Below are 22,688 nucleotides of genomic sequence, written 5' to 3'. Positions count from 1 at the left end.
TAGCCCTGGCATAGGGTTGTTTCTTCCAACTTCAGCTAGAGAGAAATAGTATATAGAAATTCTTGAGGGCACACATAGGAGTGCAATGTACTACAGACCATAAATTAAAGGGGCAATTGGAGAAAATTAGATGTTTCAAACAAGTATAATAACTAAATGAATAATGTTCAATATACTGGTTTTACAAAGAAGTAATGATCTACCAGTTCATAGTATGAATGTTATATATTTGAGCCAGTGTGGGACACATAATAAGAGGTCAATACATTCCTCTGCTTTAAGCCATTGTTATTTTAAGAAGAAAACTATCAAGTTCTGATATGACCCCAAATGGAAAGTAATGTATTGAACAGTGATAAGTGTAATGTGTTGGGTCTCATATCATAAACATTATTAATTTGCATACAGGGCTATTTCATTGTTCCCTTAAGATTATGGTTGTAATATTTGAAACCATGAATTTGTTTTTTTCCCTGCAGCACAAACATCTGATTTTTTTCCCACCAAAATTAAATACACAATATAACATGTCCTACATTTTTTAAATTGAAGAAACATAAACAGTTACTTTTAATCTTCTAAGAACATTCACGATAAAATCAGTATCATTCATCCTCCCGTGATGGGATATTATCTGCCTTCATCAAATGAAAATTATAAACATGTGCCTGTCAGTCTTCATTTTTGATGCCTTTTTCTTCTTTTTAAAGAATGATCCTGACATAGACTGACTGACGCATCACTACATCCCACTTGAAACTCTTTGGCAAGGAAATGAGTTTTGATGTAATTGTAACTTAGGTTCTTTTACTCTAAGTCATTTTTGGCTTACGTATACAGTCTTTATTCAACAAGAGCAAAACAGAGTGTAAGTAGAATATTTCCCAGTTTTTTTTTTTTTCAAGGAACTGTCACTTCAGAGATGAAAAAGAAGGTGGTAAATGTCTGAACTCAGGGAACAAAATATTTTATTCTCAACTTGAAAAAGGGTACTTCCAAACCTACATCTTGATTGGTCATCTCCCAGTAGGGTCTTTCTCCATAAGACACAACTTCCCACATCACAATTCCGTAGCTCCAGACGTCACTGGCAGACGTGAACTTGCGGAAAGCGATGGCTTCCGGGGCAGTCCATCTGATTGGAATTTTGCCTCCCTAAAAAATAATTAAAAAAAAAAGTAAAAAAATGCTCATGTATTTCAAGGGTGCCTTGGGATTCTGCTGCCTCATGGTAAGATCTAGAAAGAGATGTAGCATTTTTAAGTGAATCTGTTTGACAGCATGAAGTCTCTTTTCACGTCTCCCACTCCATAGCACTTGTAGACTAACTGCTAATTGGCTGTCTGGTAAGTTTCTACTTGAAATTCTCTTTGACTCGCGAACATATACAGGACCACATCTCAATTACAGTCCTCAGGATGGCAGCTTTAAATAGGAAAAAGCAGGCAGTCAAGCAAATCAATAAGGTATACTCTCAGGGTTTTCTAACAGAGTAAAATACTCAAATTCCATGCATTTTTTAAATAGTGAAATTATGAATAGGAAGTCGAAATTGCTAAATGCAGCTCTGAAAAGGATAAGAGTTAACAAGACACACAGGAAAAAATATATATGTTAAATCTTAAATGTATCCTGAACCTCAACATTGTTTTCTTTCCTTTAAACTTGATTTTCTCCTCTTGATTATTTTCTTCTTTGCATTTTTGTTTTTGAAGGACTAGAATGTTTAATCTAGGAAATGAGCTTGTTTAAATTAACTAAATTAAAAATTACAGTTGGATTGTTGGAAAAGAAATATGCTTCGTTTTTTTTTTACATATAAGAAAAATTGCTTTGGCATGATAACCATTAGGTTATGCAATTAGCATTTTTATATTCTGATATGAAATATGAACATATACTTAATCTTACTCTTTTAGGGAGATTTTTCTTTTCTTTTTTTTTTTGCCAGTCCTGGGTCTTGAACTCAGGGCCTGAGCACTGTCTCTGGCTTCCTTTTGCTCAAGGCTAGTACTCTACCACTTGAGCCACAGCACTACTTCTGGCTTTTTCTTTGTATGTGGTACTGAAGAACAGAAGCCAGTGCTTCTTGCCTGTTAGGCAAGCACTCTAACACTAAGCCACACTCCCATCCCCAGGAATGTTTTCTTTTTATATTTAAAATCAGGCATGCTCATATATGAAAACATCTTTTCTTAGGCAAATATATATTGATAAAGGGAGCTAGAGAGAAAAAGAGAGCGTAACCTTTTCTTGTAGAAGATTACCATTGAGTCACATTTTGTAGGAAAAGCATGATTTAATTTACATTATAAAAATGAGCCATAAATTTTTGTTATAATAAATGTCAAGAAAAATGAGGAAATGACAATTCATATTATGTTTGTAATTTGGGGGAAGATGAATTCAAATTGTATTTGCTCTTGTTTTGTATGGTCATACAAAACTCACTTCCTGGAACTGACTTTTGCCAGTTAAGTATTCATAGGCAAGATCCTATTACATGTACAATAGTGATATTTCATAATGTGAAATTAAGATGCTTCTTAATGATAGTACTTTATTGAAGATCTTAAACTTTGCATCATAATTTTTGTTCTGGTCCTCTGGTGAGCATATATGCCATTAATATTACCTGAAGTTCCCTTACATAGTCATCTCTGTGTTTCACACAAAGTTCTACCATGTCCAATTTTAGTGGAGTCAGACTTGAGAGAATCAAGATCTCTGTCTCTCTCCACAGTTCTGTAGATAGGAAGCATGAGCCAGCAGGTAACTAAGACACCCATCAATCACTGTAACAATTGACTTATCCACAACCTCAGTCTTTGTCAGGCCAAATTTATGAAGTGCTACTCAAATCTCAGAAGAATTGCTAATTGAAGACTCATTTAATGGAAATAATCACAGTGAAATTTGAGTTCAGAAGAGAAGATATATCTCATCAACTAATTTATTGATGCAATAGGCTGACATTCCGTAGGCTTTTATTCCTTAAATAAATTAGCCTTGCCTTCAGAATAGTGCAAATACTTAATTATGAGTCACAAAGTAACAATGTAAAAACAAAAGAAAAAGATTCATTAACTATAAAGTAACTTATTTTTAGACTGTCAATATATTTAGTATTTTAAAGTTGAATAAGAACACATATAGCAGATGTGTCTTAATTTAAGATGAAAGTTAACAAGGGGATTTTGTCTTGGAACAAAAGTGAACCATTTGGAAAAGGACAAGGCTATGTGATAAATTCTTCACAATGAATCCAGATATTAAGAATATCTAAATAGGAGATGTTGCAAAGATTTAGAATTAAATGTTGTTTAAATTATGAAGGTCCAATTGAGGAAAGGCAATATAATAATCTGTTCAAAACTTTGTTTTAGGGCTGGGGATATAGCCTAGTGGCAAGAGTGCCTGCCTCGGATACACGAGGCCCTAGGTTCGATTCCCCAGCACCACATATACAGAAAACGGCCAGAAGCAGCGCTGTGGCTCAAGTGGCAGAGTGCTAGCCTTGAGCGGGAAGAAGCCAGGGACAGTGCTCAGGCCCTGAGTCCAAGGCCCAGGACTGGCCAAAAAAAAAACCAAAAAAACAAACAAACAAACAAAAAACAACTTTGTTTTAGCCACAGCTATGTTCTTATTCCTGAGGAAAATTGTCAGTTATATACTTTATCAATTAGGAGGCAATTATTCTAGAAAAATTGTTGACTTATAGTCAGTATAGTTAATGACTATGTGGGTGATTCCCAAGCAATATGGATAACTGACCAATTTTCATTAGATGCAGGCATTTACGAGTTTTTCTAGTAATAAGAAAAGAAGCTAGGTACTGAAATACTTCCAGAAAATTCAATACTTTATAAAAAAAGAACAGTTGTTCTTTTTTATGTAATAAGGTCCACTCATTAAAGTTCATTTTAATATTTATTTTATCATTGAAGAAACCATCGTGCAAATAGTTTAAATTGCCCAATATTTTCATATCTGCTTCTATATTCATATATGTTTGTACATGTCATTTTTTTCCTCTACTCATGAGCCTGAATATCTATGTACCTTTCTCAAAATGATGTCACTAAATGGAAGATACACTGTCTGCAACCAAGTTTAATACTTGAATTTGCCCAAATGAAAAAAAAAAATAGAAATGGGTATTTTTCATTTTATTTTCTCCTTCTCTCTTGCCTTCTCTTGCTGAATTGGTTAGAGACACTCCTTTTCTATTTCTTTTAACGTCTTTAAAAATTCAATGCATTTCCTCTAGCTTGTCAGAAATGCGTTGTGATAGCTCTCACCCGCGTGGTGTACGCCGCCTCGGGATCATCTTCCAGTACCCTGGAAAGCCCAAAGTCAGACACCTTGCACACAAGGTTACTATTGATTAAGATGTTTCTAGCAGCCAGGTCTCTATGCACGTAGCCCATGTCAGAAAGGTATTTCATCCCTGCCGCTATGCCTCTCAGCATGCCAACCAGCTGAATCACTGTGAACTGCCCATCGTTTTTCTGCAAAGGAAACAGTACACTATGAGTTAAGCAATACCAATCACAGGGAAGAAAATATGACAGTATCTCCCCTCCGTCTCCAAATCAATGTTATCAGGTCCCCAAATTCATATGGCAATCCTAGCTGAAGGTGAATGGAAAATATTATAAACTCCATAGTGAACATAGGTAATGTGTACTCGGGAAAGCCAGATAAAGCCTCAGAAATCCCCTGTCCCCCCCCAAAAAATCTCATTTCATGGCTTTTTTTTTTTTTGCCTCCTATTCCTTTACTCTCGGCCATCAAAGGAGTTGTTCCGCTGAGCGCCCCTGGCTCCTCTTGCAATCCTCGCTACCTAGAAGCTGAGATCGGAGGACTCTGATGCAAGGCAAGCTCAGGGAGAAAAGACTGCAAAACGTCTCAACCCATAGCTGGTAGAGAGGAGCGCGCCCATCACCTCCAAGTCTGTGAAGGGATGGGACTGGAGGACCGTCCAGCCCAACCTGGGGCAGAAAAGTCCAGAAGACTCCATGTTCACATGCAGAGGGAGGTGGTAGCGCATACCTTCATTCCCAGCAATAATGGGAAGCCTTAAAAAAGTGGATTCTGTCTTAGACACATGTCCCTGTGGAAAGTAAAACCCAATTCTAAAAATAATTCTTCCCATTATATTTTGCTTCTAATTGCCATTTACTTAAAGGAAACCACAAGGTCACACAATCTAATGTGTATACGTTTCTGGAGAAGAATCTTTTTTTTTTTTTCAAACTGCACTTAATTTTTGGAGTGTAATTATCCTGTTTCCATCTTTCTCTATCCTATTTAACACTTTTGCTTGAAAGCTGTGCAGTTTTAACCTGAATGTCACGGACATTACATAAGCAGCTCTGAATAACCAGTTTCAAATCTTACCTTCAAAAATGTATCTAAAGAGCCATTTTCCATGTACTCCGTCACTATCATCACTGGCTTACCTGAAAATAGAGTGAAATAAAATGTGATATGCGTGCTTTTCTTTGATTTTGCTTTATTTTTAATTGTAGTTTATTGTATTGTAAGGGTGACAAAAAGAGGGATTATAGTTACGTAAGTAAGGTAATGAGTATATTTGTTATTGAACAGTGTTACCCCTCTCTCTAGTTTTCTCCCTCCTGATTCCTCCCACCCCAAGCTGTAAGTTTAATTTCCAACATAATGTCTTGTGAGTATGAGTATTGGGATCAATACTCAATACTCAATTGGGATCAATTGGGACCACTTCATCCTTTGTCCTTTGTCTCACCATTTTGTTATTATTTTCCCCTTCCTCAAATAGGATAAATGTATATACAAGCTTTCTCATCTAATTTTTTTTTTTTTTTTGTTTTTTTTTTTTTTTTTTTTTTTTTTTGGCCAGTCCTGGGCCTTGGACTCAGGGCCTGAGCACTGTCCCTGGCTTCCTTTAGCTCAAGGCTAGCACTCTGCCACTTGAGCCACAGCGCCACTTGTGGCCGTTTTCTGTATATGTGGTGCTGGGGAATCGAACCCAGGGCCTCATGTATACGAGACAAGCTCTCTTGCCACTGGGCCATATCCCCAGCCCTCTCATCTAATTTTTTGAGATTTTTTTTTATTGGTATCCAAAATTGTGTGGTGTGGTGGCGGTGGTGGTGGTGGTGGTGGTGGTGGTGTGTGTGTGTGTGTGTATGTGTGTGTGTGTGTGTGTGTATACGTAGCCTAGCAATATTCTCCTTGAGTAATAAACAAGTTCTTGGTATTATGATGATTTACTCAGTGGGCTAGGTCCATGAGAAAAAGGTGTTACAAGGTTAGGAACTGACAGTTAAGATAAGCACACATATATACTCTCACAGCTGTTAACTTCAAACCATTCTATGTACTTGTTGCTACGTGTGAGTTTTATTTCAGGGAAGAAAATAATACCATGTAGCAAATACCATTTTCATCTTCTTATCAATTTTCAGTCAAAACTCTCATCCTCTCTTGTTCTTTATGATTCATAAAATATAAAATATATATTGCAATTTATCTCTACCTTTTGGTAGTTCTTTTCTTTTCTTTTTGATGATTACTTACTTTTCTGCTCTCCACCATACCTACCATCTTCTGCAACCCCAAGTTTGTTAGTTCTTACAAGAAGCGTTCTAATTCCATTGCTTTGTGAAAATTTCCATAGAAATCATGACTTCTGGAAGAAGAGGTTATCCTTTTTTTTTTTTTTTTTTTTTTTTTTTTTGTCATGTCAGAGTAGCCCAGAAGTTAATTGGGCAGATTCTAAGGACATACTACTTGTTGTTTTAATACCAGATCACTTGCTGTGACAGTTCATTTTTAACTCTTGATTTGACTATAGTAGCTCCCAGGAAGTCTGTTACATAGCTAATTTGGATGTACTTAGGAAAATGCTCCAGAGAAGATCAGTGTGGAAGGATAGTGTATCAAAAAAACCTGCCTGTCAATATGGGCAGGTATCATCTAATTGGCCAAAGGCCTGGAAAAGAGCAAATGCACACGTGATTTGGCCTTTCATCCAAGTGCTGAATAAACTATTATTTTCCTGCCTTTGAAATGAAACTTCAACACAGACTCATACCTTCAAGTTTCCCTGGTGTCTAGCCTCTAAGGATAGTGACAGAAACTGTTTTCCTCACTCTGAGATCTTACATTTTACACTGAGCTTCACTATCAATTTCTCAGGGCCTTATGTTTGTGGACCAGCCTGTCATAAAACTCTTCAGCACTCATCACCACAGGAGTCCTTTTCTCTAATAAACTATGTGAGTGTGAAACTGTAGGTATGTGTGCATGCACTCTTATGTGTGCTATTGGTTTTTATCTCTGGACAATCTGATCAATATATTACCAATCATATAGTATTAAGGAAGTCAAATATTTCTGTGCCCCAGTTCATTTTTTTCTGTTAAAATGACTAATAAAATCTACTTCACAGAACTACTATGTCCACAAAGTTATCTAAAACATGACACTAGTTTTTACTATTTAAAATTTGCTAGAGACAGGGTAAAAAAAGAAAAACAACTACAAAAGCAATACTTGCAAAACTGTTTGGTCTAAGTGAACTGAACACCTCATGGGGGGAAAGGGAAAGGGGGAGGAGGGAGGGGGGTATGAGGGACACGGTAACAAACTGTACAAGTAATGTATCCAATGCCTAATGTATGAAACTGTAACCTCTCTGTACATCAGTTTGATAATAAAAATTAAAAAAAGTAAAACCCAAGATACCAAAAAAAAATTTTGCTAGATGTAAGTTCCATAAGAGAACAGATCACATTCCCATAAAATGGTGTACTATGTACATAGCACATATGCAGTACAACATGAGAAATGAAAGAGCAGGAATTCTAGCCACATAATTAAATATCTAAAAGAACATGGGATCGGCACCAGTGGCTCATATATATACTCTCAGCTACTTATCTGACAAAAACTAGGAGGCTCAAAATGATACTTCAGCCCAGGAAAAAAATTAAAAGCTAAAAATTTTGTGTGAAATATTTATTTTCCTACCTCAGTTGAAAAACCTATACCTATCATCCCAACTACTGAAGGAAATGTAAAGAGGAGGATTATTGTGTAGGCCAGCCCATCCTAAAAACAAAAGAAAGGAAGAAAATAAGCTAGATTCTTTCTTAACAATAACCAAAGTAAAATAAGAGCTCTTGTCATCATCTAAGAAGTGGAATGTGGAATGCCTGCTTACGAAAGGCAAAGCACTAAGTACAAACTCCAGTAATGGAATATATATTCCAGTCCTGGGGCTTGGCCTCAGGGCCTGAGCACTGTCCCTGGATTCTTTTTCCTCAAGGCTAGCACTTTACCTCTTGAGCCACAAATCCAACTTCTGGCTTTTTCTGTGTATATGGTGCTGAGGAATTGAACCCAGGGCATTGTGCATGCTAGGCAAACACTCTACCCCTAAGCCACATTCCCAGCTCGGAAAAAAAAAAAAAAACAACAAAACTTGTTTGAACATTCTATATTTTAATATATGTCCTTGTACTCTATAATAAAACATAGCACATCAAATATGTCTTCAGTTAAGAAAAAGGTTTCTAACATCCAAATTATTTACTTGTGTCTATTACTTAACTTCTTAAAATATTCTCATACTTCTTATTCTTTCCATAACAATCTTTCACCTCCCTAGAAAGTTTACTAAATTTTGGCCTCTTGAAGTACAAGAGCATTTGACCAAATTAAAGGCTGTAGATATTCGGGAAGTATTTTCATAAATTGACAGCTAGTAAGACTAAAAGAGTTATGTACGTGCCGAATGAAAGTCCTCATCTAACTAGAAATAAGGAGTTCTTTCTGTTTGTGATCAGCTAATGCTTTCAGGATCTTCCGCATGTAGTTATTTTACTCTGGCTAATCTCTCTAGCCTCTTACAGAACTTCATTGAAGCTGCTGCAGCTTGGTAAAGCCATTGAAGAACTGAGTTTTCACAAATGTTTAAGGGGAAATGGCTTTACTCTTTCCCTCTTTGGTACCCTTTAGCTCATACTCCATAAGTATCAAACCAAACAACAAAACTCTGAATCTCATTATCTAATCCATGTCATGTCCTTTGTCTTTGCAGAACTTTCCTTTTCTATCCATTTACAACTTTTACAGGTCCTTACAACTCTTACAATTCCTTGCAACTCTTACAGTACCAGTACTGGAGCTTAATCTTAGGGCCTGGCCACTGTCCCTTAGCTTTTTCACTCAAGGCAAATGCTCTACTACCTGAACAACAGCTCTATTTCTAGCTTTTTGCTGCTTAATTGTAGATAAAATGCTCGTGGACTTTCCTGCTCAGGTTGGCTTCAAACTTCAATCCTCATGTTTCAGCCTCCTAAGTATCTAGGATTACAGGAGTGAACCACCAGAGCCTGGCAATGTATTATCTTTAAACAATATTTTACTTGGAACAATAGTGATTACCTTTTAGGAGAGATGTGTACCTGATAGTCATCATGTTAAGATTTTTTTCAACTACTTTTAAAAGTTCGATTAATTGCTCATGACAGTGCAAGTAATAATGTTACAACTAAAACATTATTTGAACAACATGATAAGGACCTAAAACATCTCTTTTATATTCAATGAGAAGTAAAAGCAATCGAATGTTTGCCAACAAATAGGATCTTTGTTGTTGTTTTTAGCAAGAAGGAGACACTTCAGAACCTATTAGATTATTTTCATGCATGGGTCATTTTAATGCTAATTACATTTAGTTTGGCTTATGTTTTGTCTCAGTTCCTTCTAGCCTACAAGAATGACATAGCAATAATTAACATGGCTCACTCTAACCCTGTAAATTCAATCAAGCTGTATAAATCACTTTTCATTATCCAGCTTGAAGTACAGACAAAGAGTAGATCTGCCAATAATTTTGAAAGTACATTATCAAAGATTCACATGAAAACATCTCATAAAGCATGTCAAAACATGATTTTAATCACAGAGGAGAGTTTTTATATTACTTCATATTATTTACTGAGAGCTTGTCCCAGAAATACTCTATGGAGGAGAAATACATTATTTGTGGATCCATGTTTATTATTAATAATCACAAAAGAGTTCTGAAATACTGACTTACTGGAGGCCTATCTTTACAAGGCACTGCTATTATTAAATGTTATTAAAATTCTACTATTGTATTACAACAGATATTATTCAAAGAAAGAGACTCAGGATTCAATACATTATTTCAGTTGAGTACAGAAAGTTCTATAAAAAATTGTTCAAAATATAAATCTTGTTTTCCTGCCTTATATAACTATGGACTAGATATCCAAAGCATTTGAGAAATTGTATTTTGAAATATTACAAATAATTATTTCTGTTTTAGTAAATTCTTGGTAATCATGCCTATTCCATAACAAATGATTTATTCAATGATAATATATGTAAAAAGAAAGTTATTCCATCCTTTGATATAGTCTCAAAAATTATATAGTATAACCAAGCTACTAAAAAGTTAGTTTGAATTGAACTGTATGTAAGAAACATTTAAAGTAGTTAAACCTACAAAACAAAGTATAATGGTCATTGCGAGAGGCTGAGAGGAGAGAGAAATTCTAGAGCTTTTCAATTAGTATGTAGTTGAGTTTTGAAAGATAAAAATAATTATGGAGATCAGTTGCACAATACTACTTCTAGAGCAAGAAACATTGTATTGCAATGATTCAGATTTCATGATAGGTTCTCTTTCTTTCTTTCTTTCTTTCTTTCTTTCTTTCTTCCTCTCCTTTTTTCTTTCTTCCTTTCCTTCCTTCTTTCTTTTTTTTTTTTTAACTCTGGAAAGCGGTATGGAGATTCCTCAGAAGGCTAAACAAAGAGCTCCCCTATGACCCAGCAGCCCCACTCTTGGGCATCTACCCAAAAGATCACAAACAAGAACACACTAAAGCCACCAGCACAACAATGTTCATTGCAGCACAATTTGTCATTGCTAAAATATGAAACCAACCCAGACACCCCTCAGTAGATGAATGGATCAGGAAAATGTGGTACACATACACAATTGAATTTTACGCCTCTATCAGAAAGAATGACATTGCCCTATTCGTAAGGGAATGGAAGGACTTGGAAAAAATTATACTAAGTGAAGTGAGCCAGACCCAAAGAAACATGGACTCTATGGTCTCCCTCATAGGGAATAATTAGCACAGGTTTAGGCTAGTCACAGCAGAGGATCACAAGAGCCTAATAGCTATACCCTTTGGAACACAGAAGATGATGCTGAGTGAAATGAACTCCATGTTATGGAAACAAGTGTTATATCACTGTTGTAACTACTTTCAACATGCCATGTGAAACTGCAGCTGTTTTTTTTTTTTGTTTGTTTGTTTTTTGTTATTGTTGTTGATGATCCTCTTGTATCCCCTTCCTGTGGTTGTCCCTGTACTATCACTGTATCTCATCTGAGTAACCTGGAGACTGTGTATACTGGTATTAGAACTAGGGAAGGGAAAGGGAATATCAAAATCAAGAGACAAAGGATATAAGGACAAATGACTCCAAAAGCAATACTTATAAAACCATCTGGTGTAAACCAACTCATGAGGGGAGAGGGAAAGGAGAGGAAGGAGGGGGAGAGATGAAGGAGGAGGTAACAAATTGTACAAGAAATGTACCCACTGCCTTACGTATGAAACTGTAACCCCTCTGTACATCACTTTGACAATAAATAAGTAATAATTCTGAAAAAATAAAGTTTCTCTAATATCCTGTTTAGACTTATTAATTTTATAATAAAGGAAAGCTTGTTTGTACACATTCTAGAGTAACAAGTAAAACTACGAATAATTTCAGTTTGAGTTGTTTTCCAGTAGTGAGGAAAGCAACTTAAAAAAAAGCATGGTGCAGGGCTGGGGATATAGCCTAGTGGCAAGAGTGCCTGCCTCGGATACATGAGGCCCTAGGTTCGGTTCCCCAGCACCACATATACAGAAAACGGCCAGAAGCGGCGCTGTGGCTCAAGTGGCAGAGTGCTAGCCTTGAGCGGGAAGAAGCCAGGGACAGTGCTCAGGCCCTGAGTCCAAGGCCCAGGACTGGCAAAAAAAAAAAAAAAAAAAAAAAAAGCATGGTGCAAAGGACAAAATTATAACATTCTTTTCTTTTTTTTCCCCTGAGTTTCTTTAAACAGTAAAAAACTGGCACTGTGTATATTACACCAAAGTGTCTTGCATTGCAAATGAGTTAATTAAGCCAGTACTTATGGGATTTTTACATCATTTGTCATGAAATTTCTCTGGAATATATATATATATATATATATATATATATATACACACACATATATGCATACATATGTACATATATACATACAATATGTTCCTTTTCACAATAAATCACAGGAGAAATTTAAAAGGGGCTCATTATGCTTTACTCATGTAGGCAAGAGACAAGGAAAGATGAAGGTTTCAGTGACACCATCCACACATCTGGGGCTACTCCAGACTCCCTGCCTCAGCGTCAATCAGAAGAATCACAAGATTTGGTTGCACTTATGTCTCATTATCTGTGTGCTGCAGGTTGCGAATAATTGGTGAATACATTAGCATCAGATCAGAGAGCATGAAATTAAGGACACAAATAAAGTGAGTTGCAACATGGTAAATTAAAAAGAAGTTGAAGACTTATTAAGTTGAACATCAAGAGCTGCATCTGAAAGGGGGAAATAGAGTTTCTGTGCACAGAAAGTTAAAATTTCACACACAGCAAGTATTCCACAGAGTTGCCTCTATCTGTAGCCTTGTTGCAGATAAAAGCCTCAGGCAGAATATCTGGAAGATTGGAAATCCAAACCAAAGCTATCTTTCCAACCACATTTTTATGGACTAGAATTCACACAATTCATACAGTCAATTCCTGATAGTGAGATCAGCTTCTAGAAACAGAGATTTCAAATGCATACAAAAGACACGCAAATATTACTTGGATTAATATATGAAGTCATTATATATAATTCCTTCCTTCCTTCCTTCCTTCCTTCCTTCCTTCCTTCCTTCCTTCCTTCCTTCCTTCCTTCACTTTCCTTCCCTTTCCCTCCCTCGCTCCCTCCCTCTCTCCCTCCCTCCCACCCTCCCTTCCTTTTTTTTGAGATGTGATCTTTCCCCATTGCTAAGCCTGAACCCCTGACATCCCAAGCTCCTCCTAGTTCAGTCTAGATAGGTATCACATGATGCCCCCACACTTTCAGTGAGATTGTCTGTATTATCACATAATCACTGGTGCTTTTTCAAGGTGTTTCCTTGAAACACAATATAGTCACACTCAAATTATAGTTGTGAATGAGTTCACATGCCTACCAACTATTTTCTCCTTTTTTATACTGATTTAGGAGTGTCTTTCTGATGTGTATTTCCTCGAGATAATTGAAAGAAAAAAACTAACAAAGATACCCTTTGGAAAATTGAAAAGTCCAATATATTATTCACATAATCCTTTTTCTCCTGTGGTCCTTTTCTAGGACTTGTGAGAAGTTTCTGTATTCTGATCTGTGACATTGCGAGTGACACACCAGTATGGGATTTTTATATAACTGTTTTGTTATTCCTTTGGTTCTTTTACTGTGTGGAAAAGTTTTTCAGTTGGTTTAGTTTTCCATAATTGAAAGGCAGATACTGTAAATGGTATCAAATTGAATGTAATCAGTAAGTAAACCCATTACTGACTACATATTACTTGAACTCATATTTGAAAAACATAATTTAAAACCCACTAGTAACTTTAGGATGAACAAATGTTAGAAAAATTCTAGAGAACAGGAAATTGTAGATATTTCTTTGTAAATGTTAGATTTACTTTAAAATACAGAAATAAGTATTAATTGGGAGGAGGTAACAAACAGTACAAGAAATGTATCCAATGCCTAACATATGAAACTGTAACCTCTCTGTATATCACTTTGACAATAAATAAGAAAAAAAATAAAATACATAAGAGATGGGAAAAAAGGAATAAGACTTAATTAACTTTTCCAGTTTTCTGAGACTAGAACCAGTACTACATATATTTTTCTTTTATATTCACATATATTTTTCCTTTATAAATATATATGTATTAATGAAAAATGAGCATATCTTAAAGAACTGTTCAAAAGATGATGAGACATCTATATTATAGAAATTATATTAAATATTATGTCCAGTGCCACAATTACTAAGATTTGGCATAATGTTATCTCAGTAAGTTAAAAATCCTCTTCTAAAACAAACTAGCTTTTTTGAAATCTACTTTCTGACACTGAAACCATGGTAACTGGAGGTATGCATATATGTTTGTAGGAGAAAGTGAAAACTTTGATCCATTGAAAACTAGATTTAAAACAATATACTAAAATTAAATATAGTGTCTTGATCAATTTCTTTCTTACCTAAGCCAGTGGTTAATTAGACAGATGCTGTCAAGGCACGCCCCTTTTCCCCAGTATAATTTGCCATTGTACTCACTTTTGGTCACAACACCTTCGAGATGGATGATGTTAGGATGATCAAACTGGCCCATGATACTTGCTTCACCTAGGAAATCTCTGCGTTGCTTCTCAGTGTAGCCCACTTTAAGGGTTTTGATCGCCACAGGTAATTCTCTTTTTCCTGGTAATTTCAGACGTCCACTACAGACTTCACCAAATTCACCTTGTGATAAAGATGGGGAAGATGCACAAAATCTTTTTTGATTTCTTTTTTTCTCTTCTTTATTGTCAAAGTGAAGTACAGAGGAGTTACAGTTTCATATGTAAGAAGCACATTTTTAATCCAACTTGTTACTTCCTCCCTCATTTTCCCCATCTCCCTCCTCCCCAGTTTCCTCCACCTCCATGAGTTGTTCAGTTGTTTTACACTAATTGGTTCTGTAAGTATCTCTATTGCAATGGTTTGTCTTTTTATCCTTTGTCTCTCGATTTTGGTATTCCCTTTCCCTTCCCTAGTTCCAATACACGTATATACAGTATCTGGGGTGCTAAAATCAGTTACAGCAATAGCAGGAGTAAAAACCACAGGAAGGGAATACAAGAGAAAAAAAAAAGGTATGTTTTCCCATGGCACATTAAAAATAACTACAACAATGATATACCCCTTGTTTCCATAACTTGGAGTTCATTTCGCTTAGCACAAACTCTTAGAATTTTTATTTTTTTGTTTTTGATCATGGGCTTGACCTGGGCGCTGTCCCTGAGCTCTTCAGCTCAAGGCTAGTGCTCTACCACTTGAGCCACAGCTCTACTTCCTGTTTTCTAGAAGTTAATTGGATATAAGAGTTTCATGGGCTTTCCTCCCCTAGCTGGCTTTGAACCCTGATAGTCAGATCCCAGTCTCCTAAGGAGCTAGGATTACAGGCGTGATCCAAGGGTGCTTGGTTAGAATTCTTATTTTAGTAAACTCAGAGTTCTAATTCTAATTCCTAAATTATTTAAGCTCAGAGTAATTTAAATTTACAAAAAAGTAAAAAAAAAAAGTAGCCCACGCAGTAGCTGTGTTGTCAGAAGTAAACTGTACTTTGGATAGAAATGTACTTATGAACATTGAGCTCTCTGGAAGTTTAATGAATCTCATCCACCTCACCTATGCAAACCTAAATGGAAACATCTGAAAGAGATGAAAAGCAACTGACTAAAAGTCACTTATGTCTCCCTTCTTATTAATAAAAGGAAGAACAGGAGGCAGTTTCAAGGCAGAGATGAATTGAATCATGTAAGTACTTTTAGGTTTTATGAACTATATATGTGTGTGTAAAAGAATACATGGTAATATAGATATTTTTTCTGGTGTTTCTATAATAAACCAGATATGTGTTAGTTTAATGATGTGTGGCAATGTGATCAATTGTGTGACACTTTGAAAGCAAGAAAATTACAAAAGATTAAAAAACATCTTTGGGGTTACTACAACTCATTGATATATTACATTTCCCCCATAGGAACAAAAGGTTAAAGTCATAAACCCACTGGTGTACCTGCTCCAATGACTCTCTCAATAGTGATGCACGAGGCTTCTATCTCCTTGGCAAACTCATGAACGGCTTGGGTGGGATCCTCATAGGTGTGCGGGTCGATGTAGGTCCTCACGCCTGGCAGTTTAACTGTAAGAAATATGCCAGCATTCATATTGAAATGCTTATGGATAAGGAAAAGTATAAAATGTATTAACTAGTTAGTATAGCTTAAATACAGCTGGACTGCAAAGAAAGGCTCTCTCTTGAATAATGACAATTATGTAAGGAGCGGAATAACACACGAGAATTCAAGTAAGTATAGATCTGACAATAAGAAATAGGAATACATTTCATAGGAAATGTATATCTGATAACATATCATTCTTCAAACACTGTTTTCAGACTGGATCTCTGAGGCAAATTAAGGACATCTTGTAAATTTAACTGGACAATGGAATGCTACTTGTGTATTTGCTTGTTGTTCACAATGAAATTTAGAGTCAAATATTTTGATTTTTGATTTCTCAGAAACTTATTTAAAATAATGTTTTGATAGTATTGGTACAATAAGCTAATACACAAATAGAAATTGTCTTATCTTCCTCTGGCTTTTTATTGCATGACTTTATGTAAGACTTTTGTGTTCTCCAGGTCTCAGTGTACTGCCTTGAAGGATACTTAATCTCACCTTCATAGTGTTTCTTGAATACAAATAATACTAAGTAAGGGAGAACGGAAAAGGAGACTCAATATTCTTCAGCATTTTGGTCACCTTAGTGTGATAAAAACCAATGATACCTGTTTAGATTTGTTTGGCAAATAAAGTCACATTAAACTATGGAAAAATAAATGCATTAAATTTCCATAGGCCTTATTTAAGCCAGGTTTTAAGTTCACTGTCAAAACTGTTTTTTTATGAGTTTCTTAAAAATAACATCTATTTCAAGCCGTTTTAATCAAGTTTGCACCACATATTTGTTTTTAGAAAATTCTTGCTGTAAGCTCAAAGACTTAACTGTGTAGTTTTAATCATTTAACATGATATTTATATTTAGTGATAGATTAGTATGCACTCTTGTTAGGAATTATAATTAGCATTGGAATTTGATTTGAAATATAAAAGCATTTTACATTAGGTAAAATGGTTTTTGATGATTATAGTGAAAATATTCTTTAAATACTTAAATAAGCCAGCTAACAGTCCATCATCATCAATACCACTTATTTTATACTTGTTTTTAAACACAATACATTAGCCAGTTATATTATGTCCTTTACCATGAAAAGAAATAAAAATAAAAATAAGATATCCTCTTTTCTATTTGTGTGCAGTTTGCTTACTGTGCCCATTATGAAAATGCATCTTCTCCTCTTCTGGATCTTGCTTTGCTTTGCTGTAGCCACACCGCCTGGAACAAAGTAAACTCCAATTAGTCACATTGGACAGAGACAAATCAGTCACATTAAGCCCAGAAGTGGGAAAGATAAATAAAATTACTGAACTAATATCAATGCTAGTAATAAGAAATACAACTTTAGGAATGGAACTTACATTCCAGTTTGTAATAAGCTTGCCAAAATTTTGGTTAAAATGTGCAATAAATTTATATTATATATAAAATACATTTATATTCATATTCCCTGCACTATATATACTTTTTTTCTGTTGCCTTCCCCTTTCAGAGTGAATTGCCTGGAAAGTGCCTTTCATCCAATGGCTTCCTTCCTCCCTCACCCTCCTAGAATGTTTTGAGGTTTTCCTCTCTTATTTCTTACTTTGGAGTCTTTAGTTCTAACACATATTTTGTAGAGTAATCCTCAGGTCACTATATAATTTACCCCAACCCCCACCCCACTTCAGCTTCAGTTTCCAAATTTTTGTCCCTACTGTTATCAGTGTGCAATAATTTTCAAGTTCTTGTAAACTGCTGTCATTACTGACAAACCTTGCCTTCTAAGGTTCATAATTAACAATATAATCTTTGATCGGGTGCCTTCATCTTACTTTGTAACTGTTCTTGATGGGCTAATACCTTTAATTGTTTTTCTTACGTGTTGTTCCTCTCTTCACTATGTCTGGACATTTTCCAAAACTTGTATGGTTTGCAGCTTTGAATCTTTCAATTTCCACCCATTCATTGAATAGACCTAGTCCTCTCCTTAAATTTCTTTTGAGAATTACATTCTTCTTTCTGATAGAATTAATTTATAGGGACATTTCATTGGTATCTGATCTCTATAGATCTGTGCAATAATTTGCAATATCTCTCTCCTCTTTCAACCATGTTCTCCCTTCTCTCTTCTTGTAGTAAATTCCAAGGTAGTCTCTTCCTTAAGATCCACACATTGTTCTTGTGTCCTTCACAAAATTGAGTTGTGAAATATCAAATATATTTTTTTCTTTTTCATTGGCTCTACCACTTACTGTATTTCACCTGGTTATCTTTGTCTTCAGAATGTCTGCTGCTCTTGCTATTACTTCTTTCCTAAAGCATACTATACATGCCTATAATCAAGGTACAGTATATCAGATATTCTTCCGTTATTATCTTTAGATAATAAAATCAAATATAAAATAATAAGGTAAAGAGTCTTTAATGTAATTCCAAGACACATTTCCAAATTATCTCCTACCCTTCATCTGCATCTATAAAATAATTCATAAAATCTATGAGAGATCTCTCCATGTTTCTGTATATCTGATTGTTATAATTCCCTTTTGCAAAGAGATTGTTCCTAATGATTTACAATTATCAAAGTCCTATTAAAATACTGCCATCACATTTTCCCCTGATCGACAACTTATGGAAACTTTCCCATCTAAGTACAGAAACTTTCCCTGTACTTCTTTTGGTGTGGTTTTCCCTATATAGTTCAGAACGCTTGTTTGAACAGGTTTGTAAATTCCCCTATTACTTGCCAGCGTCTTAAATGGCAAAAGTTAGTATATTAAAAAAGGTCTGGCACTGAACTAGTATATGACTCAGAGATGTCATTAACATAATTGTTACATTGATGAATGAATTAATGAATGACTGAATGAAATTTTGAATGTATGTCCACAATGACCGGTGTTTGGCAAATGACTGTGCTGATGAATACTGACTGAGTTGATGTGGTATGTGATTAACCTTATTAACACTAAATAACTGTAAACAATAAAAAGTTAAATTACTTTTGGTTTACTCTAATGAGGTGAATTTACTATTCATAAGATACTACTACAAAACTAAGTTTATTAAACATGAAATTTCCCTTTATTACCCACTATGAAAACACAGCCAAAGTGGAGGACTAAACCTGGCAGTCAATAAAAAGTAGTTGGAAAATCATCATGTAAGTGAACTATTCGTAGGTATTTAGCAACAGACTGTTCATGGTTACATATTCTGGGACTTTTAATAAACTCTATTTTGGTTGCAAAACAAAATATATTTAGTTCTTTGTGATTTCTTAATGTATAATTAATAGATAACAGTGATAACCAATGCAACCAATTCTTATGCCAATTTTGAAATTTAAAAAAAGGAGAGGAGCTTTATCATGTTAAGGAACTGACAATTAATAAAGCACCTTCAGTATATTTTTGAGTGAATTTGAAATAAACATACTGAGCACGCATCTTGTTCTCAGTGGAAAGAATACCCACAATGAGATCTACTGGCTTTTGAAATTTTGTTCCTACCTAACACATGCATTTCATTCAAGAACTTTTAAAACCTGCTTTACTCTTCTCCTGAAATGGAGAGGAGAAAAATAAATACATAAAATTAGACCAAAATTTTATTTGGCGTATTCATGCAAGTGTCCAGATATTTTAGTAAAATGTTCATAATTTTCTTATGTAACATGTCATTTCTGTCTTTAAATGTGCTTCGGTTCTGTCTGTATGTGCATCAAGCAAGAAAAATCACTGATGTTTCTTCTTAACAATGTTTTAAATGTAATTTAAGTGATACTGACAGAAGAGTTTATTGCAGGAATTTTAAAGAAACCTAACAGATAGATGCGTTCTTTGCATTAGGAAACAAATGCTCAATCCACCAAGTTCAACTCCTAACTTTCTAAATAAATAAATAACTTTACAAACTGGTATATTCCAATAGACTTTGTCATTAAAGCATTAAGTAAGCCTCACATATATTCAAATGGCATGCAAATTCCTCATATGAAAATGGAAATAAAATGTTCGGTCTCATTTAGAAATGGATTGAGAATACCTTGGTGAGGAGTGGTTAACATTTTATTACCTAGGGTGAGAGCCAGGGGGGCAATAGAAAGAAGTTATTTTTGACTATGGACATCTCTGGGGCTCTGTAACATATACAGCTGCATGACACATTAACATATAAAAGTAAGTTCTGGAACCCCCTAAAGCACCATTAAAACAAGCCTCAACAAGATACAGCAAGTTAAAGTGCAGCTGGCAGAGATTGGCACTCAAATGGTGGTTCAGCCTCATTAACAAAGCATTGCAAAGAAGCTTGTTCATTTACTATCATCTTCTGTACCTGCTCCAGATGCATAATTTTAACCAAATGCAACAATCTATGAATATCTCATTCTGCATATAAACTGGGCTTACACTTTCTGAATTTTTTTCCCTGAATGGACAAGTAAGTTTCTTCATTTTGTTTCATATTACAACTGTAATGAACTTTGAATATACTGTACTAAAAATACTGTAGTGTTCTTATTAGGAAGATAGCATTTTTGATTATTTATGTTAACGTTTCTCTAGAAAACAATGTGGTATTTGTCAGACTTGGATATGAGAAGCTATGTATAATCTTTTAGAGACTTTTGATATGTGCATGTAGCAATAAAAATGTGGATAACTTAGAAATCTGCCCATCTCCTCCCAATGCTGAGCTTAAAAAAAATGAGTGCCAAAGACTACATCTAAATTTCAAGAGTTGAGATTTCCATAAAGGTTAAAATAATAGATAGAGTTGCCAATGAAAAATTTCCTTAGAGGAACTGATTAAATATTTAATAATAAGTTTGGAATGTGAATGGCGAGCACCCCGGAGTACTCACAGAAGTTAGTCAATTTTCTAAATGGAACTCTTGTAGCCAGTAAGGACAAATGACTGAAGGGAAGAGCCTGGAAGTGCACACAAATTCTGGCTCCACAGAGCTTGAACACAGGTGGACCCATTGCTTTGACTGACAGAAATAAATACTTCTAGTTTCAAATTAAATAATCTGGATAAAGTACGATGGCGGGTATTGGAATGGTTTTGAAATTTGATTTATATAAAAGAAAGTATAGTTCTATGCATGTCTATGAAGTAGACAGTTCTTTATTTTTTTCTTCATTTCCAAGATGAAATTATGAAACGCTTTTCCTGTACTTCAAGGAAAACAGGTTTTAAAAACCCGAATTTAGCAACACAAGCATGTGAATTTTTCAATTTAAAATGGATAAAACCCACTATTCTTCTAAAACCTCAATTTTATTTAATCCTAGCATAATGTTGCATTTAGATAATTTTATTGCTGAAGTATTGTAGAGAATAAGTAATAGTTTGAGGGGGAATTATTTCAAACTTTTCAATTCAGAGTTCACTCCAATAATGAAAATGTTAGTCTAAATATGAACCTATCCAAGTGCTGTCCCAGCTCCAGAGTCTGGGCTGCCGCCTTGGCTGGTCAGTATAGTTTTTATTTCCCTAATAAATCCATCTTTTTACTTTGAAAAAAAAAAAGAACCTATCACCTAACTCACCCGTATAAACCAGAGAAGCATAGGAACATGATTTTATTAATATAGTAAAAATTATAAATAGTTGAATTTTGTCTTGTGGGACTGCATTGTACAATGAGAACGCAAGTGCAATAAAATTGGACTTTGGATATGTAGTCTGTCTTGCAAAACTTATAATTCTTATCATATGTTCTTTCTTCGTTTAGATACAGCGTACTGGGATACACACATGTATGTGTGTGTATATATATGTAAAGAATATATATACATATATACAAACAATGTAGTTGATCTATTTTATTTCATGAAAATATGTTACTAAACTTCTCATAGAAATGTATTCCTGTGGGAAAACATTCTTCTTAAATATTACAGTGGTGTGATGAGAGAATCTCATCAAGTAAAGATACAACCTCCTGGGCAACTGTGTCACATTTGTAAATGCTACCCAATCATTAAGGACATGTGAGAAGCAAAAGCAACTCTTACTTATGGCTTCTATATTGTGTTTTTAGTTAATCTGTATCTTCTAAAAACTAGCAACAACAACAACAACAAAAAACACCATCAAAAGGAGTGTAGCACACAGGAATCTGTTCATCTCCCAAACGAAGACTTTGGAAATTCTTTAAGGATTAGTTATATTTGGAATACCTGAAAAATTCCAAATTTCAGGACTTCTAAAGATGCATTATGAACTATACTCAATCTCAATTATATTAGTGTACTTACCACTTATACATAGCAATGTAGTTTAAAATGTATGACATGTAAGAATTATGTTTCTGGTTCAAGAAGTTTTTTTTCTAATATTGAATTGGTAATTTTGTGTTACTTTAAAATGGTTTCATAGACAACCATTGGATCCCTTTATCATAAGTAATGCTGCATCAATTCATAGTTATATTTCATATACAAAGCTTTTAATTTAGACTTAATATTACATATGCATATATATATATCAAGCAAATCCCACATCCAGTTTTTAGCCACCTCCTTGTCAGATATGTGTAACTATTAATGAAATAATCTGTGT

The 22,688-nt window shown here is 34.8% G+C and overlaps 1 protein-coding gene across 17 annotated transcripts in view; it reads right to left on the bottom strand.

Moving 5' to 3' along the window:
• Epha5 (EPH receptor A5) overlaps positions 1-22,688 on the bottom strand; it is a 263,125-nt gene that overhangs the window by 18,377 nt on the left and 222,060 nt on the right. For all 17 annotated transcript variants that reach the window (XM_048364408.1, XM_048364409.1, XM_048364410.1 and 14 more), the window contains 6 exons: positions 17,284-17,351; positions 15,964-16,089; positions 14,460-14,645; positions 5,404-5,465; positions 4,302-4,511; positions 1,006-1,155 (listed from right to left, as the gene is read on the bottom strand). In XM_048364408.1, the coding sequence (XP_048220365.1) occupies positions 1,006-1,155; positions 4,302-4,511; positions 5,404-5,465; positions 14,460-14,645; positions 15,964-16,089; positions 17,284-17,351 (802 nt within the window). The remainder of the gene's footprint in view (positions 1-1,005; positions 1,156-4,301; positions 4,512-5,403; positions 5,466-14,459; positions 14,646-15,963; positions 16,090-17,283; positions 17,352-22,688) is intronic.

This window comes from Perognathus longimembris, chromosome 16 (assembly GCF_023159225.1).
Source record: "Perognathus longimembris pacificus isolate PPM17 chromosome 16, ASM2315922v1, whole genome shotgun sequence".
Taxonomy (NCBI): domain Eukaryota; kingdom Metazoa; phylum Chordata; class Mammalia; order Rodentia; family Heteromyidae; genus Perognathus; species Perognathus longimembris.
The sequence above is the reverse complement of the archived record's forward strand: the minus strand, read 5'-3'. Positions and strand labels throughout refer to the sequence as shown.